The following is a 16,159-nucleotide window of genomic DNA, read 5'->3' on the forward strand; positions in this document are numbered from 1 at the left end:
AAATAAAAAAAATAAAAAAAAGAAAAGAAAAGAAAAGTTATAGAGCAGAACACAAAGGAGAGGGGTATGGGCAGAGGTCAACCCATGCCTGTGGCTGCCAAGAGACATTTGGGCTGGGCTCTCAGGGATTGCTTTTCCTCTCAGTTGGTGCATATACCACTCCAGGGCTGCCACAGAGAGTGGGGCTCACGCCTTTCCAGACTCTTTCCAGACTCTTTCCAGACTCTTTTTCTCCCCTTTCATCCCCCCACTTATAACTGCTGAACTGACAACTGAGCCATCACACCAAGGCTTCCACATAGAGTGGGGCTCAGGCCTTTCCTCTGGGGGTCCTGCGGAGAACTGCCCGTGTTTGCACTGTGAGCTCCCTGTGTGCAGTACTTCCCTGGTGCCACTTGGTGTGGGAGTGGGGGACACGACCTGAGGCAGAGGGATATAGAACCTGCTTTGGCAACATGTGGGCAACTTGGGAGCAGAATGCTTCTTCAGGGATCCCGAGAAGGCACAAAGGATAGAACCCACACCCCCAGGTCTCAGTTGCATTGCTCCACAGCAAGGAGGGGAGATTTGTGATTGGGTGAGCCTTCCCTGGAGGCTCTACCAGAAGCTGGAAGCAGACCTTTGACCCCTGCTGAACAGATGCCTTCCCAGCCACGTGAAGCATGAGAGCAAGCTCATCCAACCCAGCCCTGCCCAATGCCAACTCCCCCAACTCTGCCATGGCAGTAAGTAAAGACTCACTTTAAATCCAAGCCCCACCCACCACCTGGGGCATAAGTGCTTCTCCTACGGACTAGAGCTGGTTGCGGGACCCAAAATCAACACTGCATCTTGTTCATTTAGGCAAGAACTACCTACCGAGAGGGCGGTCAATTTGCACATCATCCACAGCATTTATTGACTCAAACACACAGAATGTAGTTGAGTCTCCCCCACAGCACCACCCACTGTCTCGAGATTAAACTGGGCCTGCTGTTATCTAATCAAACAAAAATCCAAAAATAAGAAGCAACAGCTGCTCCAGATGAGAAGAAATCAGGGAAAGATTTTGGGATATAAGAAAAATCAGAGCGAAAGGTCATCCCAATAAGAAAACAATAACTCTGTACTAATGGACCCCAACTAAAACAAGAATATTGAAATGACCTATTGAGAATTTCAAATATGGATTGTAAGTAAGTTCAATAAAATACAAGACAAAACAGAAACCCAACATGAAGAAACCACAAAGTCAATGTAGGAAATGAATTTAAAAATTGAATTATTCTAGGAGTCCTCAAACTTTTTAAAGAGGGGGCCAGTTTACTGTTCCTCAGACCATTGGAGGGCCGGACTACAGTTAAAAAAAAATAAAAAACTATGTACAAATTCCTATGCATATTGTACATATCTTATTTTGAAGTAAAAAAACAAAATGGAAACAAATACAATCACACCACCTCATGTGGCCCGCGGGCTGTAGTTTGAGTACCCCTGTCAGAGCTTCTGGAAATGAAAGATTCATTCAAGAAAATATACAACATGCTAGAACAGGCTAGACCAGGTAAAAGAAAGAAATCTCCGAGCTAGAAAACAATACCTTTGAATTAAACAAGTCAGCCAAAGAGAAAGAACAGGGAAATAGGAGGAATGAACAAAGCCTACAAAAAAATAAGGGATTTCTATACAGGACGTCCGTGAAGTTTGTATGCAATTTAAAATAGACAACTATTTTAAAATTGACAACTAAATTAAAATAGTTGTCAATTTTAAATTGCAAGTGAACTTTATGGACACCCTATATAAAAAGATGCCTAACATAAGAATCATAGGTATCTCTAAGAGTAAAGAAGAAAATACACAAGAGCTGGGAAATCTATTTGAGAGAATACTTGAAGAAAATTTTCCAGGTCTCGCTAGAAACCTGGAGATCCAAGTACTAGAAGCACAACAGACTCATGGGAAATTCATTGCCAAGAGGCAATCATCACAACATTTAGTCATCAGACTGGTCAAAGTTAACACAGAAGAGGAACTCCTACAAACTGTAAGGCAAAAGCATCAGGTAATTTACAGAGGAAAACCCATCGGACAAAGTGCAGAATTCTCAACTGAGACCCTTATAAGCCAGAAAGGACAGGCCCCAATCTCAGTCTTCTCAAACAGAAAAATGGCCAGCATAGAACCCCATATCTTGCAAAACCAAGTTTCTTATGTAAGAGACAAAGACTCTCTCAAACAACCAAACATGGAAGGAATTTGCCAAGACCAAACCCACCTTGTAGGATGTACACAGATCTTCATTATACCCTGATCAGCACAATAAACATTCACCAGTGTAAATCCATCCAAATACTAAAGTTCAGAGCCCAGATACCCTGATGGCTCAAGAAATAAAACAAAGCAATAAGGGGCTACGCAACAGAATGAACAGAAATCTACTCCACTTAACAATTCTTGCATTATATGTGAATGGCTTGAACTCCCCACTGAAGAGACACAGAATGGCTGAATGGATTAAAAAAATATATAAGCCAACTATCTGCTGTTTTTAGGAAACCCATCTATCCCACAATGAATCATCAGACTCAAGGTGAAGGGATGAAAAACAATATCCCATGCACAAAAGTTGGTTGGCATAGCCATTCTCATTTCAGATAACAGAGACTTCAAATCAACTAAAGTAAAAGAAGGTCATTATATAATGGTGAAGGGAACAATTCAACAAGAAGACAACAATCTTAAATATCTATGCATCTAACACAGGTGCACCCAGAACCATAAAGCAAATCCTACTTGATCTACACAAAATGATAAACAGCAGCACTGTAATAGCCAGGGACTTCAACATCCCACTAAGAGAACAAGACAGATCTTCCAAGCAGAAAATAAATTAAAAAAACAACGGACTTAAATAGGACTCTAGAACAAATGGGCCTAACAGACATTTAAGGACATTCTACCCCCAAACCACTGAATATACATTCTTCTCATCAGCATACAAAACATTCTCTAAGACTGACCACATCCTAAGCCACAAGGCGTGTCTGAACAAATTTAAAGAAATAGAAATTATACTATGTATCTTTTCAGACCACAGTGGAATAAAATTAGAAATCAATTCCAAAAGAAATGATGAAATCTACATAAAATTAAGGAAATTAAACCAATCCCAAACCCACCAGAAGAAAAAACTAAAGTCAGAGCAGACGTAAATGAAATAGAGCACAAAAGAATTATACAGAAGATTAGCCAGGCGTTGTGGCGGGCGCCTGTAGTCCCAGCTGCTCAGGAGGCTGAGGCAAGAGAATCGCATAAGCCCAAGAGTTAGAGGTTGCTGTGAGCCGTGGGACGCCACGGCACTCTACCCAAGGGCGGTACAGTGAGACTCTGTCTCTACAAAAAAAAAAAAAAGAATTATACAGAAGATTAATAAAACAAAAGGTCAGTTCTTTGAAAAGATAAACACAATCAACAGGCCTCTTACTAGATTAACCAGAAACAGAAAAGGAAGGACCCTAATATGCTCAATGAGAAATCAAAAAGGTGATACTACAACTGATACCATGAAAATACATAATAACGAAGTCCCATTTGTTTATTTTTGTTGTTGTTGCAATTGCCATGGCAGTCTTCTTCATGAAGTCTTTCCCCAGGCCAATATCTTCCAGTGTTTTTCCTATGCTTTCTTGGAGGGTTTTTATTGTTTCATGCCTTAAGTCCTTTATCCATCTTGAATCAATTTTTGTGAGTGGGGAAAGGTGTGGGTCCAGTTTCAGTCTTTTACATGTAGACATCCAGTTCTCCCAACACCATTTATTGAATAGGGAGTCTTTCCCCCAGGGTATGTTCTTGTTTGGTTTATCAAAGATTAGGTGGAAAGCTTCTGTACAGCTAAGGAGACAATAACCAAAACAAAGAGACAACCTACACAATGGGAAAGGATATTTGCATATTTTCAATCAGACAAAAGCTTGATAACTAGGATCTATAGAGAACTCAAATTAATCCACATGAAAAAAGCCAACAATCCCTTATATCAATGGGCAAGAGACATGAATAGAACTTTCTCTAAAGACGACAGACGAATGGCTAACAAACACATGAAAAAATGTTCATCATCTCTATATATTAGAGAAATGCAAATCAAAACAACCCTGAGATATCATCTAACCCCAGTGAGAATGGCCCACATCACAAAATCTCAAAACTGCAGATGCTGGCGTGGATGTGGAGAGAAGGGAACACTTTTACACTGCTGGTGGGACTGCAAACTAGTACAACCTTTCTGGAAGGAAGTATGGAGAATCCTCAAAGCACTCAAGCTAGACCTCCCATTTGATCCTGCAATCCCATTACTGGGCATCTACCCAGAAGGAAAGAAATCCTTTTATCATAAGGACACTTGTACTAGACTGTTTACTGCAGCTCAATTTACAGTCGCCAAAATGTGGAAACAGCCTAAATGCCCACCAACCCAGGAATGGATTAACAAGCTGTGGTATATGTATACCATGGAATACTATTCAGCCATTAAAAAAAATGGAGACTTTACATCCTTCGTATTAACCTGGATGGACGTGGAAGATATTATTCTTAGTAAAGCATCACAAGAATGGAGAAGCATGAATCCTATGTACTCAATTTTGATATGAGGACAATTAATGACAATTATGGTTATGGGGGGGGAAACAGAAAGAGGGAAGGAGGGAGGTGGGTGGGGCCTTGGTGTGTGTCACACTTTATGGGGGCAAGACATGATTGCAAGAGGGACTTTACCTAACAATTGCAATCAGTGTAACCTGGCTTATTGTACCCTCAATGAATCCCCAACAATAAAAAAAAAAAAAAAAAAACTGTGGGAAATACAATTAGTCTTATAAATTGTCAGAGGATTTTAAGAGTTATTCACTCTTAAAGTATTTTAATGATTAGGCATTTCAAAATTCAGCCTTTGTAATAAAGAAGAAAAATAAACGTCAGTTTTAATCTCCAAAAAAAAAAAAAAAAAAAAAAGAAAATACATAATAACACCTCTGAATACTATAAAAATTGCTATGCAGATGACCTTGAAAATGTGCAGAAATGGACAAATTCTTGCAAATACACAAGTTCCCTGGGCTTGATCAGGAAGAAACAGAACTGCACAGACCAATATCAACTATTGAAATTAAAGTAATGATGAAAAATCTTCCAACAAAAAGTCATAGACCAGATGGCTCATAGCCAAATTTTACCAGCCCTACACAGAAGCATGGGGGTACCTACACTGCCAAGTACTTCATCATATTAAAAAGGATGAAACCAACTCATTCTGCAAAGCCAGTATCACCATAATACCAAAGCCACGGGAAACGACACAACAATTACAAATACTACCAACCAATATCCCTCATGTATATAGGGCAAAATTCTCAATAAAATCCTAGCAAACTGCACATCAAAAATATAATCTACCACAACCAGATGGGCTTCATCCCAGACATGCAAGGATGGTTCAACATATGCAAATCTATAAATGTAATTCTCCACATAAATAGAAAAACAAAGACCATACGATCTTTTCAATAGAGAAAAAGCATATAACAAAATTCAGGGCTTTTTTATTGTAAGAACTCCTAACAGTATAGGCAGTGATGGAACATACCTCAAAATTATGAAAGCCATGTATGAACAAACCCACGGCCAACATCATAATGAATGGTAAAACTGAGAGCACTTTCACTTGAACCGGAACCAGACAAGTTTGTCCCACTACCTCTAAGAAAATTTCAAATTATCACTCTTGGCTGATGATATGATCTCATATCTAGAAAACCCCAAGTATTCTGTCAAGAAACTTCTGGAATTAATACATAAATTCATCAAAGCCTCAGGTTACATAATCAATGTACACAAATCAGTAACATTGCTATATGCTAACAGCAGTCAAGCTGAGGGTCAAATCAAAGATTCACTACCTTTCACAACAACAAGAAACACAAAGAAAAGAAAATACCTAGGAATATATTTAACCAAGGAGGTGAAAGACCTCTACAGGGAGAACTACAAAATGCTGAGGAAGAAATCTGCAGAGGATTTAAACTGAAAAATATACCATGCTCAGGGACTGGCAGAATCAACACTGTTAAAATATCTATGCCATACAAAGTGATTTCCAGATTCAAGTCAATCCCATTAAAATGCTGATGTTATTTTTCACATACCTAGAAAAATTCTACATTTCGTATGGAAGCAGAAAAGATCCCATATAGCCCAAACAACCTTAAGCAAAAAGAACGAATTGTGAGGTATCAATTTCCCAGACTTCAAGCTATACTAATAATCTGTAGTGACAAAAACAGCATGGTACTGGCACAAGAACAGAGACATAGACCAATGGACCAGAATAGAGAACCCAGATATAAAACCATTCACCTACAACCAACTCAAGAGAATTGCTTGAGTCCAAGAGTCTGAGGTTGCTGTGAGCTATGATGCCACAGCACCCTACTGAGGGCAACAAAGTGAGACTCTGTCTAAACAAACAAACAAAACAAGAATCCCTATTCAATAAATGGTTCTGGGAAAATTGGATAGCTTCATGTGGAAGACTGAAACAGGATCCATTCCTCACAAAAATTAACTCATGATGGATAAAAGACTTAAACCTAAGATAGGAAACACTAAGAATTCTAGAAGATGATGTTGGAGAAATTTTTTTTGTGTGTGTGTGTGTGCAGTTTTTTTGGCCAAGGCTGGGTTTGAACCCTCAGTATATGGGGCTAGTGCCCTACTCCTTGAGCCATAGGCGCCTCCTGAGAAACTCTTGTAGACATCAGCTTGGGTGAGGAATTCATGAAGACGACCTCAAAATCAATCACTGCAACAATGAAAAGTAAATACACGGACCTAATTAAATTAAAAAGCTTGTGCACAGCCAAAGAAACAATGGAGCAAACAGACAATTTATACAATGGGAGAAAATATTTGCATGCCATACCTCTGATAAAGGGATAACAAGAATCTACAAATAACTCAACTAAATCGGCAAGAGAAGGATCAAATAATCCCATTAAAAAATAGGCAAAAGACATGAACAGAAACTTTTCCAAAGAAAACAGAGTAATGGCCAATAAACATATAAGAAAGTGCTCAACATCTGTAATCCTCACAGAAATCCAAATCAAACCACCCTGAGGAGGTATCACCTAACTCCAGTGACAATGGCTGGTACTGAAAAGTCCCAAAACAAATGCTAGCCTGGATGTGGAGACATAGGAACACTTACACACTGCTGGTGGGACTGCAAACTAGTACAACCTCTGTGTAAAGTAGTATGGAGATTCCTCAAAGAATTAAAAGTAGACCTAGCATTCGACCCAGCAATACTACTATGGGGTATTTACCCAAAGGAAAAAAAAGACATTTTATAAAAAAGGACACCTACACTCAAATGTTTCTAGCAGGACATCTCACAATTATATACATGTGAAAACAACTCAAGAGCTCATCTGTATATGAGTGGATTGATAAAATGTCATATATGTATACCATGGAGTACTATTCAGCCATAAAAAGGTGAACTAATAGCTTTTGTATTAACCTGGATGGAAACCATTCTTCCAAGTGAAGTATCATAAGAATGAAAAAGCAAACACCACATGCATTCACTGTCAAAATGGAACGAGTTGACCAACACTTATGTATACATAAGGAAATAACACCCATCAGAAACCAAGCAGGTGGGAGGCAGGAGGATGTGATAGGTAGATTACACCTAACAGGTACAATGCATGTTCTCTGTGTGATGGGCATACTTACAACTTTTACTCAAGCTGTATAAAAGCAATTTATATAACAAAAACATGTGTACTCCCATAATATTGTTAAATTTTAAAAAAAGAATAAAAAGAAAATACATTCAAGAGTAGTTAGCTTGCTACATAAGCAGACTGGACTGGAGGCTTATTCACTGAAAAGAATAAGAAGAGAAGGAGATTGGATTGGGGGCACCATATACAGTGGGGGCACACAGAAATAACATAGAAGCTTAGGTGGCACCCATAGCTCAGTGGGTAGGGCACCAGCCACATACACCGAGGGTGGCAGGTTTGAACCCGGCCCAGGCCAGCTAAAACAACAATGACAACTACAACAACAACAATAATAATAATAATAAAAGCCGGGCGTTGTGGCAGACACCTATAGTTCCAGCTCCTTGGGAGGTTGAGGCAAAAGACTTGCTTCAACCCAAGAGTCTGAGGGGTTGTTGTGAGCTGTGACACAATGCCACTCTAGAGAGTGACATAGTGAGACTCTGTCCCCCACCCCCCCAAAAAGAACAAAAAAAACAAAACAAAACAAAACAGAACCTTATATACTAAATGTGGAAAGTCCCCAGACCTTTCTTTCACTTGGCTCCCAAAACATCAAGAGTCAGACATATACCTCCCGAGCAGAGACTGGGCAGTTCTCTGAGAAATCTCCCTCGTTCAGGTGAAAGATCACCTATGCTGAAGCCCACAGGTGTGAACTCCCTCACAATTAAAAAGCTACCCATCAGCTTTTTATTTATTGCTCCACTCTTAAAGAGCAGATGGTCAAGAATGAGGCATGTGAGGATATTCGCTAACACAGAAGAGAAAACCAAAAACAAATTGATAAAAGGCAACCTTTTTTTTTTTTTTTTTTGGCCGGGGCTGAATTTGAACCCGCCACCTCCGGTATATGGGGCCAGCGCCCTACTCCTTGAGCTACAGGTGCTGTAATTTTTTTATTAAATCTGAAAGAAATATGGTATTCAGAAGGATGAAAAATATGCATCCGTGAAAGAATAGAAACCAATCAAAACAAGAACTCTAAGAAATGAAAAATACAAAGTCAAAGCAAGAAAAAAAAAAAAAAAAAACTCCACAGAAGAGATGGATAATAAGACAGGGAAGATCTATAACAAGCAGTCAAAACACAAAGACAGAAAATAGAAGGAAAGATAAGGAAATGGGAGGGTCAGTCTAAGATACCTGCCTGGAAAGAGAATATTATTTCTAGAGGGGGAAAGAATATCATCCAACAATTCATGAAACCATCTCCAAATTAAAAGATCCGGATTCACGGACTAAAAGGGTCCAACACAGCCTACTGTATAAAAATAGGTCTACCAGAAGGCACATTATCCTGAAATTTTAGAATAGTAGAAAAAAATAAAGGATCCTATAAGCTTCCTATGAAAAACAAGATCACAGGGAAAGAATCAAGAATCTAGGTAAGCTTCTAATTTCTCAACAGAAGTATAAAAATCCAGAATATGATGGAGATATTATTTTTAAAATTCTGAGATAAAATGATTTCCAACCTAGAATCCAATACCCACTTAAAGGTGGACTGATACAATGTAAGTGGCAAGATTATCCAAGATGACCCTGAGTGCCCACCCTGGGCTGCAGAGAGAGGAACCTAGTTAAGACACTGACCATCCTCCCACAGGAGGGCAACCCAAGCCCAGCCTCCCATGAGATTGGTGGCTTCCAATGTTCGTGGGAGGGTCTCCTGGGACTACACAGCCAGCATTCCCAACCAAGTCAGCTCCATACCCAGCACCCAGGGACCCAGAACACAAGAAGTTTGAGCGCTTCTTCACTGATAAGATTGCTCTGAAGCACATCCTTTATTAATGGAGAACAATCAGAGATGGAAAGGGGGTAGTAGCTTTCCACCTAAACGCAAATCCCAGCTGTGCATTCAGCAGAACTCCTCAGCACACTTCTCTGTGAGATCATAAGGGTGGTGGACTTGTGCCTTCTTTTCTTGTATGGACCCCTGATTTTCTAGGTTTTTTTTTCTATCATAAGGCCATGATATATGAGGTAATACAATTCATTTCAAGCTCTGATAACTGACAGGTTGTCAGCTTAAATGTATCATCTTACTTGGTCAAGAGAAAAAAACCCATTTTATATAGCAATAGTAAAAAAATTCTTGTTCATTCATGGGATATCCAAAAAACCAAACAAAAAAAGCCCCAATAACTCCCCTGTATCCTTTCTCAGGAAGCTGCTGGGAAAGATGCTTTACCAAATGAGGAAGTTCATTTGAGAAAAAAGATGACATGGGATTCATCTGAAAAAAAGAAAAGGGATCCCAGGATGACATGAATGGAGATATAAAAAGGACAGCTGTTCAGCTGTTCTGGAGAGCAGTTCCTGCAGATTACCAAGAGGCCTCCAGGAGCTTAGGGTCTAAGGGGAAGATAAAGACATAATTACTACTCAAGAGATTCAAACACAAAAATATAAAACAGAAGAGGGAAATTTTTCTTTGAAAGTTTCTATCAAGGAAGTGTGTCTTAATCCAAGCTGAGATTCAGACACATTGAGATGAAAGAAGATTTCCCCACTAGGTGAAGCATTATAAGCAAAGAACCGAAATAAGAGTATAAGACATATTGGGGGATTTCAAACAGCCCCATTTGATTGAAATACAGAAAAGGAAACAAACTAGACACAAGATATGCTAAAAAATTACATATAACCAGATCACAGAATTGCCTTAAATGTTATGGTAAGAAAGATGAATTTTGTTCAGAAGGAAACAGAGTATGTCTAAAAGAGCCAGGTTGGAGATGGTAGCGGTCAGAGCAGCTCTGAGCACAAAGACTCAAGAGCAGAAGACTCTGGGGCTGCTGCACCTGAAATCCATCCGGCTTTGCTAGCTTTTGTAAAATACCTGTGGATTTATTCGATGCTCTTCTTCTAATTTCTGTCACCATTAGTCGTGAGACTTGTGTTGTGAACTGCAGAAGATCAGAGAATTTTTCTGTCATTGTATTTGGCGGAGCGTTTCCAAAAACCTGTAGATAAGTAAAAACATTTTTAATGAAGTACTGTTAACATTTAAAAAATTCTGTAACTTTCAAGTGTGGTGTGTTTTGAAAAATCAAGTCAAAAAAGTATACTTATACAGTTACTCTGGATCTGAGTATGTTTAAAACACAATGCCTTCAATAAATCACATATCTTAGTCCCTTCTCCCCATATGAAATAATCTGTTGACTAAATAATCAAACAAATGAAAACTAAAAGTCAAAGATATTTATAAAATTTGAATCAATCTCACTAAAAACTTTAGAAAATACAGTATTTCTCTCAAGAAACCTAAAATGAGAATTTACAGGAAAGTTGATGGTATACAGACATACTGGATGGTGAAAAAGTACAGACTAATCTATTTCTGAACCCATTTCAGAATTTCTAAATTCCAAACACGAATTTTCAAATAAAATTGGCATGGAAAAGACCACAATAAAGAAAATGAATGAAAAGGTCATGAAATAAACTTGTTTTTACAAAAAATTAATACAAAGGAACTTTAGAATAATTTTTTTTTTTTGGTAGAGACAGAGTCTCACTTTATGGCCCTCGGTAGAGTGCCATGGCATCACACAGCTCACAGCAACCTCCAACTCCTGGGCTTAAGCGATTCTCTTGCCTCAGCCTCCTGAGTAGCTGGGACTACCGGCGCCCGCCACAACGCCCAGCTATTTTTTGGTTGCAGTTCAGCCGGGGCCGGGTTTGAACCTGCCACCCTCGGTATATGGGGCCGGTGCCTTACCAACTGAGCCACAGGCGCCGCCCAGAATAAATTTCTTAAAAGATAAGCCAGTACGGCCTCAGCAAAAATAAGAAAATGAAACCTGGATGGACCATCCTAGGAAAAGAAATGGTATTTTAATGACTGTAGTATTATTTGTAAAAAGTTTTTATAGTTGAAGGGAAATTTTCTTATCTTCTAAAGCAGTATTACCCTCTCTCCTATTATATGCGTACTTATTACACAGCATTCTGTATTTTTACTACCTATTCAAATGTCACTACAGTAGGAGGAATCAATGTACGCATCCTGGTTTTCTCTGCCAAGCCAGCACTCTGCCTTTTATAGTGGTGCTCCCCAAATATGGTGGTTTATTTATATGATGCCTGCCTCCAAATCAAATTCTAGAGAACATTTAGAGAGCACTGAAGAACAACATGAGAACATAAGCTAAAAGTAAGAGAGAAAACAAAACACACCATAAGTAAATAAAATACCATGGTTAAGGAGATGGACTAGAAAAAAGACTAATGAACATCAAAGATTAAAAAACGAAACAAAACTATTTTTCATGCTTTGCTCACAAATTTTGGCTTAATCACCTAGTTAATCACACCAGTCGTAACATCCTTAAGCTAAGAAAAATAAGGAAGTATTTCTATTCCTCTTACTGTAGTAGCCCCACTTGTCTACAGGGTATGTCCTAAGAGCCCCGGTGAATACTTGAAACCACAGATAGCATCACATAAAACTCTATACATACTATGTTTTGTCCTATACACACTTACCTATGAATAAAATCTAATTTATAAGTTAGGCACAGTAAGAGAATAACCGTAACTAATAATAAAATAGAAAAATTGTAATAACATACTATTTACAACTTCACAGATAGATTTGTTCTTATCATAGATCTTAGCAACCTCAGCATAGGATTTTTGGTGAGAACTTTCACTTAAAAAAAGTACTTCTTTTTTTGGCAAGTCCAAATCGCCAGCATCACCACTCTCATGCTCTGGAGACAGCATTAAGTAAACTACAGTTTTCTGGAACACAAGCACTGTGGAACATACCACAGCTGATCTGATAGACAAGACCACGGCCAAGTGACACAGCACGTGCTGCTGCACAGAAGGAAGAGCCATGCCCCAGATGGACACAGCTGGGCAGCATGTGACTTTGAACCTATGGATGACTTACTTTAGAAATTTCTCATTTAATATTTTTGGATCATGGTTGACTGTGGCTATTTGAAACCATGGAAAACAAAACTAAAGCTATAGGGTGGGAGAACTATTACATAGTATTTTTAAAAATTCCTTCCAAAGATCCTAATAAAATGGTGTAACAAATAATACCCTTTAAATAATTTTTTTTTTTGCAGTTTTTGGCCGGGCTGGGTTTGAACCCACCACCTCCGGTATATGGGACTGGCGCCCCTACTCCTTTTAGTCACAGGCGCCGCCTCCTTTAAACAGAAATTGTTTCTCATATTCTTATAACAGATCCTATATTCCTTATAACCTCCCTCAAATTAAATTGAAAATACTAAAATAATAAATTCTACGAGGGTATATGCTTTTGTCTGTGTACCTAGTCTGTTCACTAACTTGACAAAGGAGTAATTTTTAATAATCTTTTAATAATTTTTAATAATTTAGAATACATAAAACTGCACTTTTCAAGAATTCATCAATGTGTTTTTTCTGCTGAGATTCTGACAAATGTTGTGTGCCTATATTCAATCTTATGCCACCTGTTAAAGACTCACATTCTTAAAAACACTGTAGATAAAAATTGAGAAGCCTACTGATAAATTCTTGAATAGACATGCTACCTGTACTCAGAGATGAGTATGTAAATTTTAATGAAGGTGTTTATAAATATTTCCATTACTCAGAATACATAAAAATATATTTTTCTCCCCAGAATGAAGATGTATTTTATTCCAAAGTTATTAAGAGAACTTCGTAAAATTAATAGGTCATTTCGTGGACAGTTGTAAGGATATCTCAACAGTCTTCAGTTGGGTAAATAATACACTGTTGAAATGCCACTAACTTTTCACATAATCCTGATATTTATTGCTTTATTTCTGTAAAGAATTTTTTTCAAAAGATAAATAAAATTGCCTTCGATTGACCAACCTAAAATGAGTACTACAGAAAAAGGACTATGTCATATTTGCTTATCTGAAACGAACAAAAATTGTTTCTTTGACATAAACAGTATTTAGTCTAGTGAGCTAACACTATTGATTCATTCATTCATTTATTTATTCACTCAAAAATATTTACTGACCTCTTGTGCCAGGCAATGTTCTAAGGGTGATCAATACACAGGTACATAAAGCAAATAAGACTACTGTGCTGATAGAGATTACATTTTAGTACACAAGCAAATGGTAAACAAATTAACTTAAAAATTAAAATTATGTGAAGGCAGTGATATGTTATGAAAGATGTAAAACAAGGTAACTGAAAGAGAATGCCTGGGGTGGGAAGAAAGTTGTCACAAAAGATCTCTGTGAGGAAATGACACTGGTGCCAAAGGATGATACTGATGATGAGGAACAGTTATAATTCAAAGAGACAAAGAGGGATCCAGGCAATGAGAGCAGAGCTAGAATGAGTAAGAATGAGATTGGGGTGGTTGAGGAATTGAAAAGAGGCAGATAAAGCTGGAGCATTTTGTATTAAGAGGGGCCTTTATAACAAGGCAAGGCTGGAGGGGCACAGGGACTAACACATGAACCTCACATTTTAGGTAATCCTGAATGATGAATGAAGTTATACTTTGTGTAACTGACTTCAACAATTAAATCTAAAAATATTAGGTAAGTTTTCATCACCTTCAAGAAACAGTGGCATTTCTTGAAAATACATAATACAATGCTTCCATCGTTTACATAAATGTTTGCCAAGGCGGCTGGAGGAGCACAGAGCCGAGATTTTCAGCTTTGATTCTACTCACTCTCAGAGACTACTGACTACTGGTCAAAATTTTCCATTCCTTAGTTTCATTATCTGTTGAGAGAGAGCACTGGGCAAGAGAACTGGTGACACATTCAACTCAAATGGATGATTCTTTAACAGATATGTGACATTCATAACAGACTTAAAGAAACTGTACTAAGGAACAAAAATACCTTCTAGCAAATTCTCTAAAAATAACAATTACCATATAACGAGCATTAAAAATGTACCAGAACTATTCAAATACTTGTCATATCATTTAAATCTCATAAAATCCTATAGAATAGGTACTGTTAGTATCCTCATTTTACAGACAAGTAAATTAAGGCTTGGAATAGTTAACTTAAAACAGGAGGTGGTTGAAGCAGAATTTAAAACTAGGTCTGCAAAAAGCCAGAGGGAGGCAAGATGGCCGACTAAAGCCAGCTTTCCGCAGAGGCTCCCATCCAGAGGGAGAAACAATGGCCAGAAATAACCCAATAAAGTGGAAGATGGGGAGCTGAGCTGAGAGAGAGGATCATTAGGTTCACATCACCTCTGCTGTGACAAGCTGAGACTCCAAGGAAACAAATTTCAGGTACAAAACCCATCCCAAAGAGGACAAGAATCCTTCTCCCTCCCCACCCCCCAGGAGAGCGACTTGAGGCGAAAAGAGAACAGAGGACCTTTTGTTTCAACAAAGGGGAGAGAAGGACTGAGGGCAGGGACTCCCTCCACGGAGACATAGCCCTGCAAGCCCAGGCAGTCTCTTACCTGGGCCAAAAATTGATCTAATATTCTCCCTACCTTCCTGAACTCCTAATCCACCCTTCCACCCTCTCCTGGAGGTCTGGAAGACTACCCCCTACAAAATCTGGAGCATTTGGCAGATTTTTGCTAGGGTGGGGCACCTCATGAGCTGTAGGGCAGTTCTGCTAAAACTGTAACTTTAATAGAGTCGGGGAGTCACAAGCGGAGAGAGACTAGCCTGGTGTTGGAAAGAGCATAGCTCAGGACCTGCGCTACTGACCACTGGGCAGCCCACCAGCCCTCCAGCTCGGCTCCCAGCCAGGCTCCTGCAACCCGTGGCCACAGCTGCGACTCACACCCAGCTCCTGTGACTTGCAGCCTGTAGCCAGCGGCTCCAACCGCGACTCCCGCCCAGCCCCTGCGACCTACTGCCCTTCAGCTCCGCACCCAGCTCCTGAGACCTGCAGCTGATGACTCCTGCCCTGCTCCTGCGACACCTGAGGCCCCAAAGGCTAGCGCTCCGACTTCCTGCCTGGCTCCTGCGGCCTCTGGGGTCAGCAGCTCCATCCTCCAGTTCCCTGCCCAGCTCCTGCAACCCTTGCTGCTGGTGGCAAAGTCCTCCAGCTCCTGCTGGCTCCTGCGACCTGCATACAGCAGTACCCCAGCCCAGCGGCACCGCCCCTGACAGTGGTGGTAGCTTCATGGTCCCTCCCACTGGGGTCAAATTAAGCTGCCAGTGGACCCCCACTTCCTAGATGCTGAAGACCTTTGAACCCTCTCACCTGATGGGTGTTTGTGTTGACCGGTACAATTGGTTTGAAACTCTTGACCTGGGCCAATCACCCGGGGACCTACCAAGGTTGTACCCTGGTTGTGTTGTGGGATTGTGGGATTCTCCCCTTCCAATT

At 39.5% G+C, this 16,159-nt stretch overlaps 1 protein-coding gene across 6 annotated transcripts in view; it reads right to left on the reverse strand.

The window, feature by feature from the left end:
- The window catches only part of WDFY3 (WD repeat and FYVE domain containing 3), a 312,335-nt gene that overhangs the window by 181,136 nt on the left and 115,040 nt on the right, over nt 1-16,159 (reverse strand). For all 6 annotated transcript variants that reach the window (XM_053599488.1, XM_053599268.1, XM_053599410.1 and 3 more), the window contains exon 4: nt 10,684-10,807. In XM_053599488.1, coding sequence (XP_053455463.1) covers nt 10,684-10,807 — 124 coding nt within the window. The remainder of the gene's footprint in view (nt 1-10,683; nt 10,808-16,159) is intronic.

The sequence above is a fragment of the Nycticebus coucang genome, chromosome 1 (assembly GCF_027406575.1).
Source record: "Nycticebus coucang isolate mNycCou1 chromosome 1, mNycCou1.pri, whole genome shotgun sequence".
NCBI classification, from domain to species: Eukaryota; Metazoa; Chordata; class Mammalia; order Primates; family Lorisidae; genus Nycticebus; species Nycticebus coucang.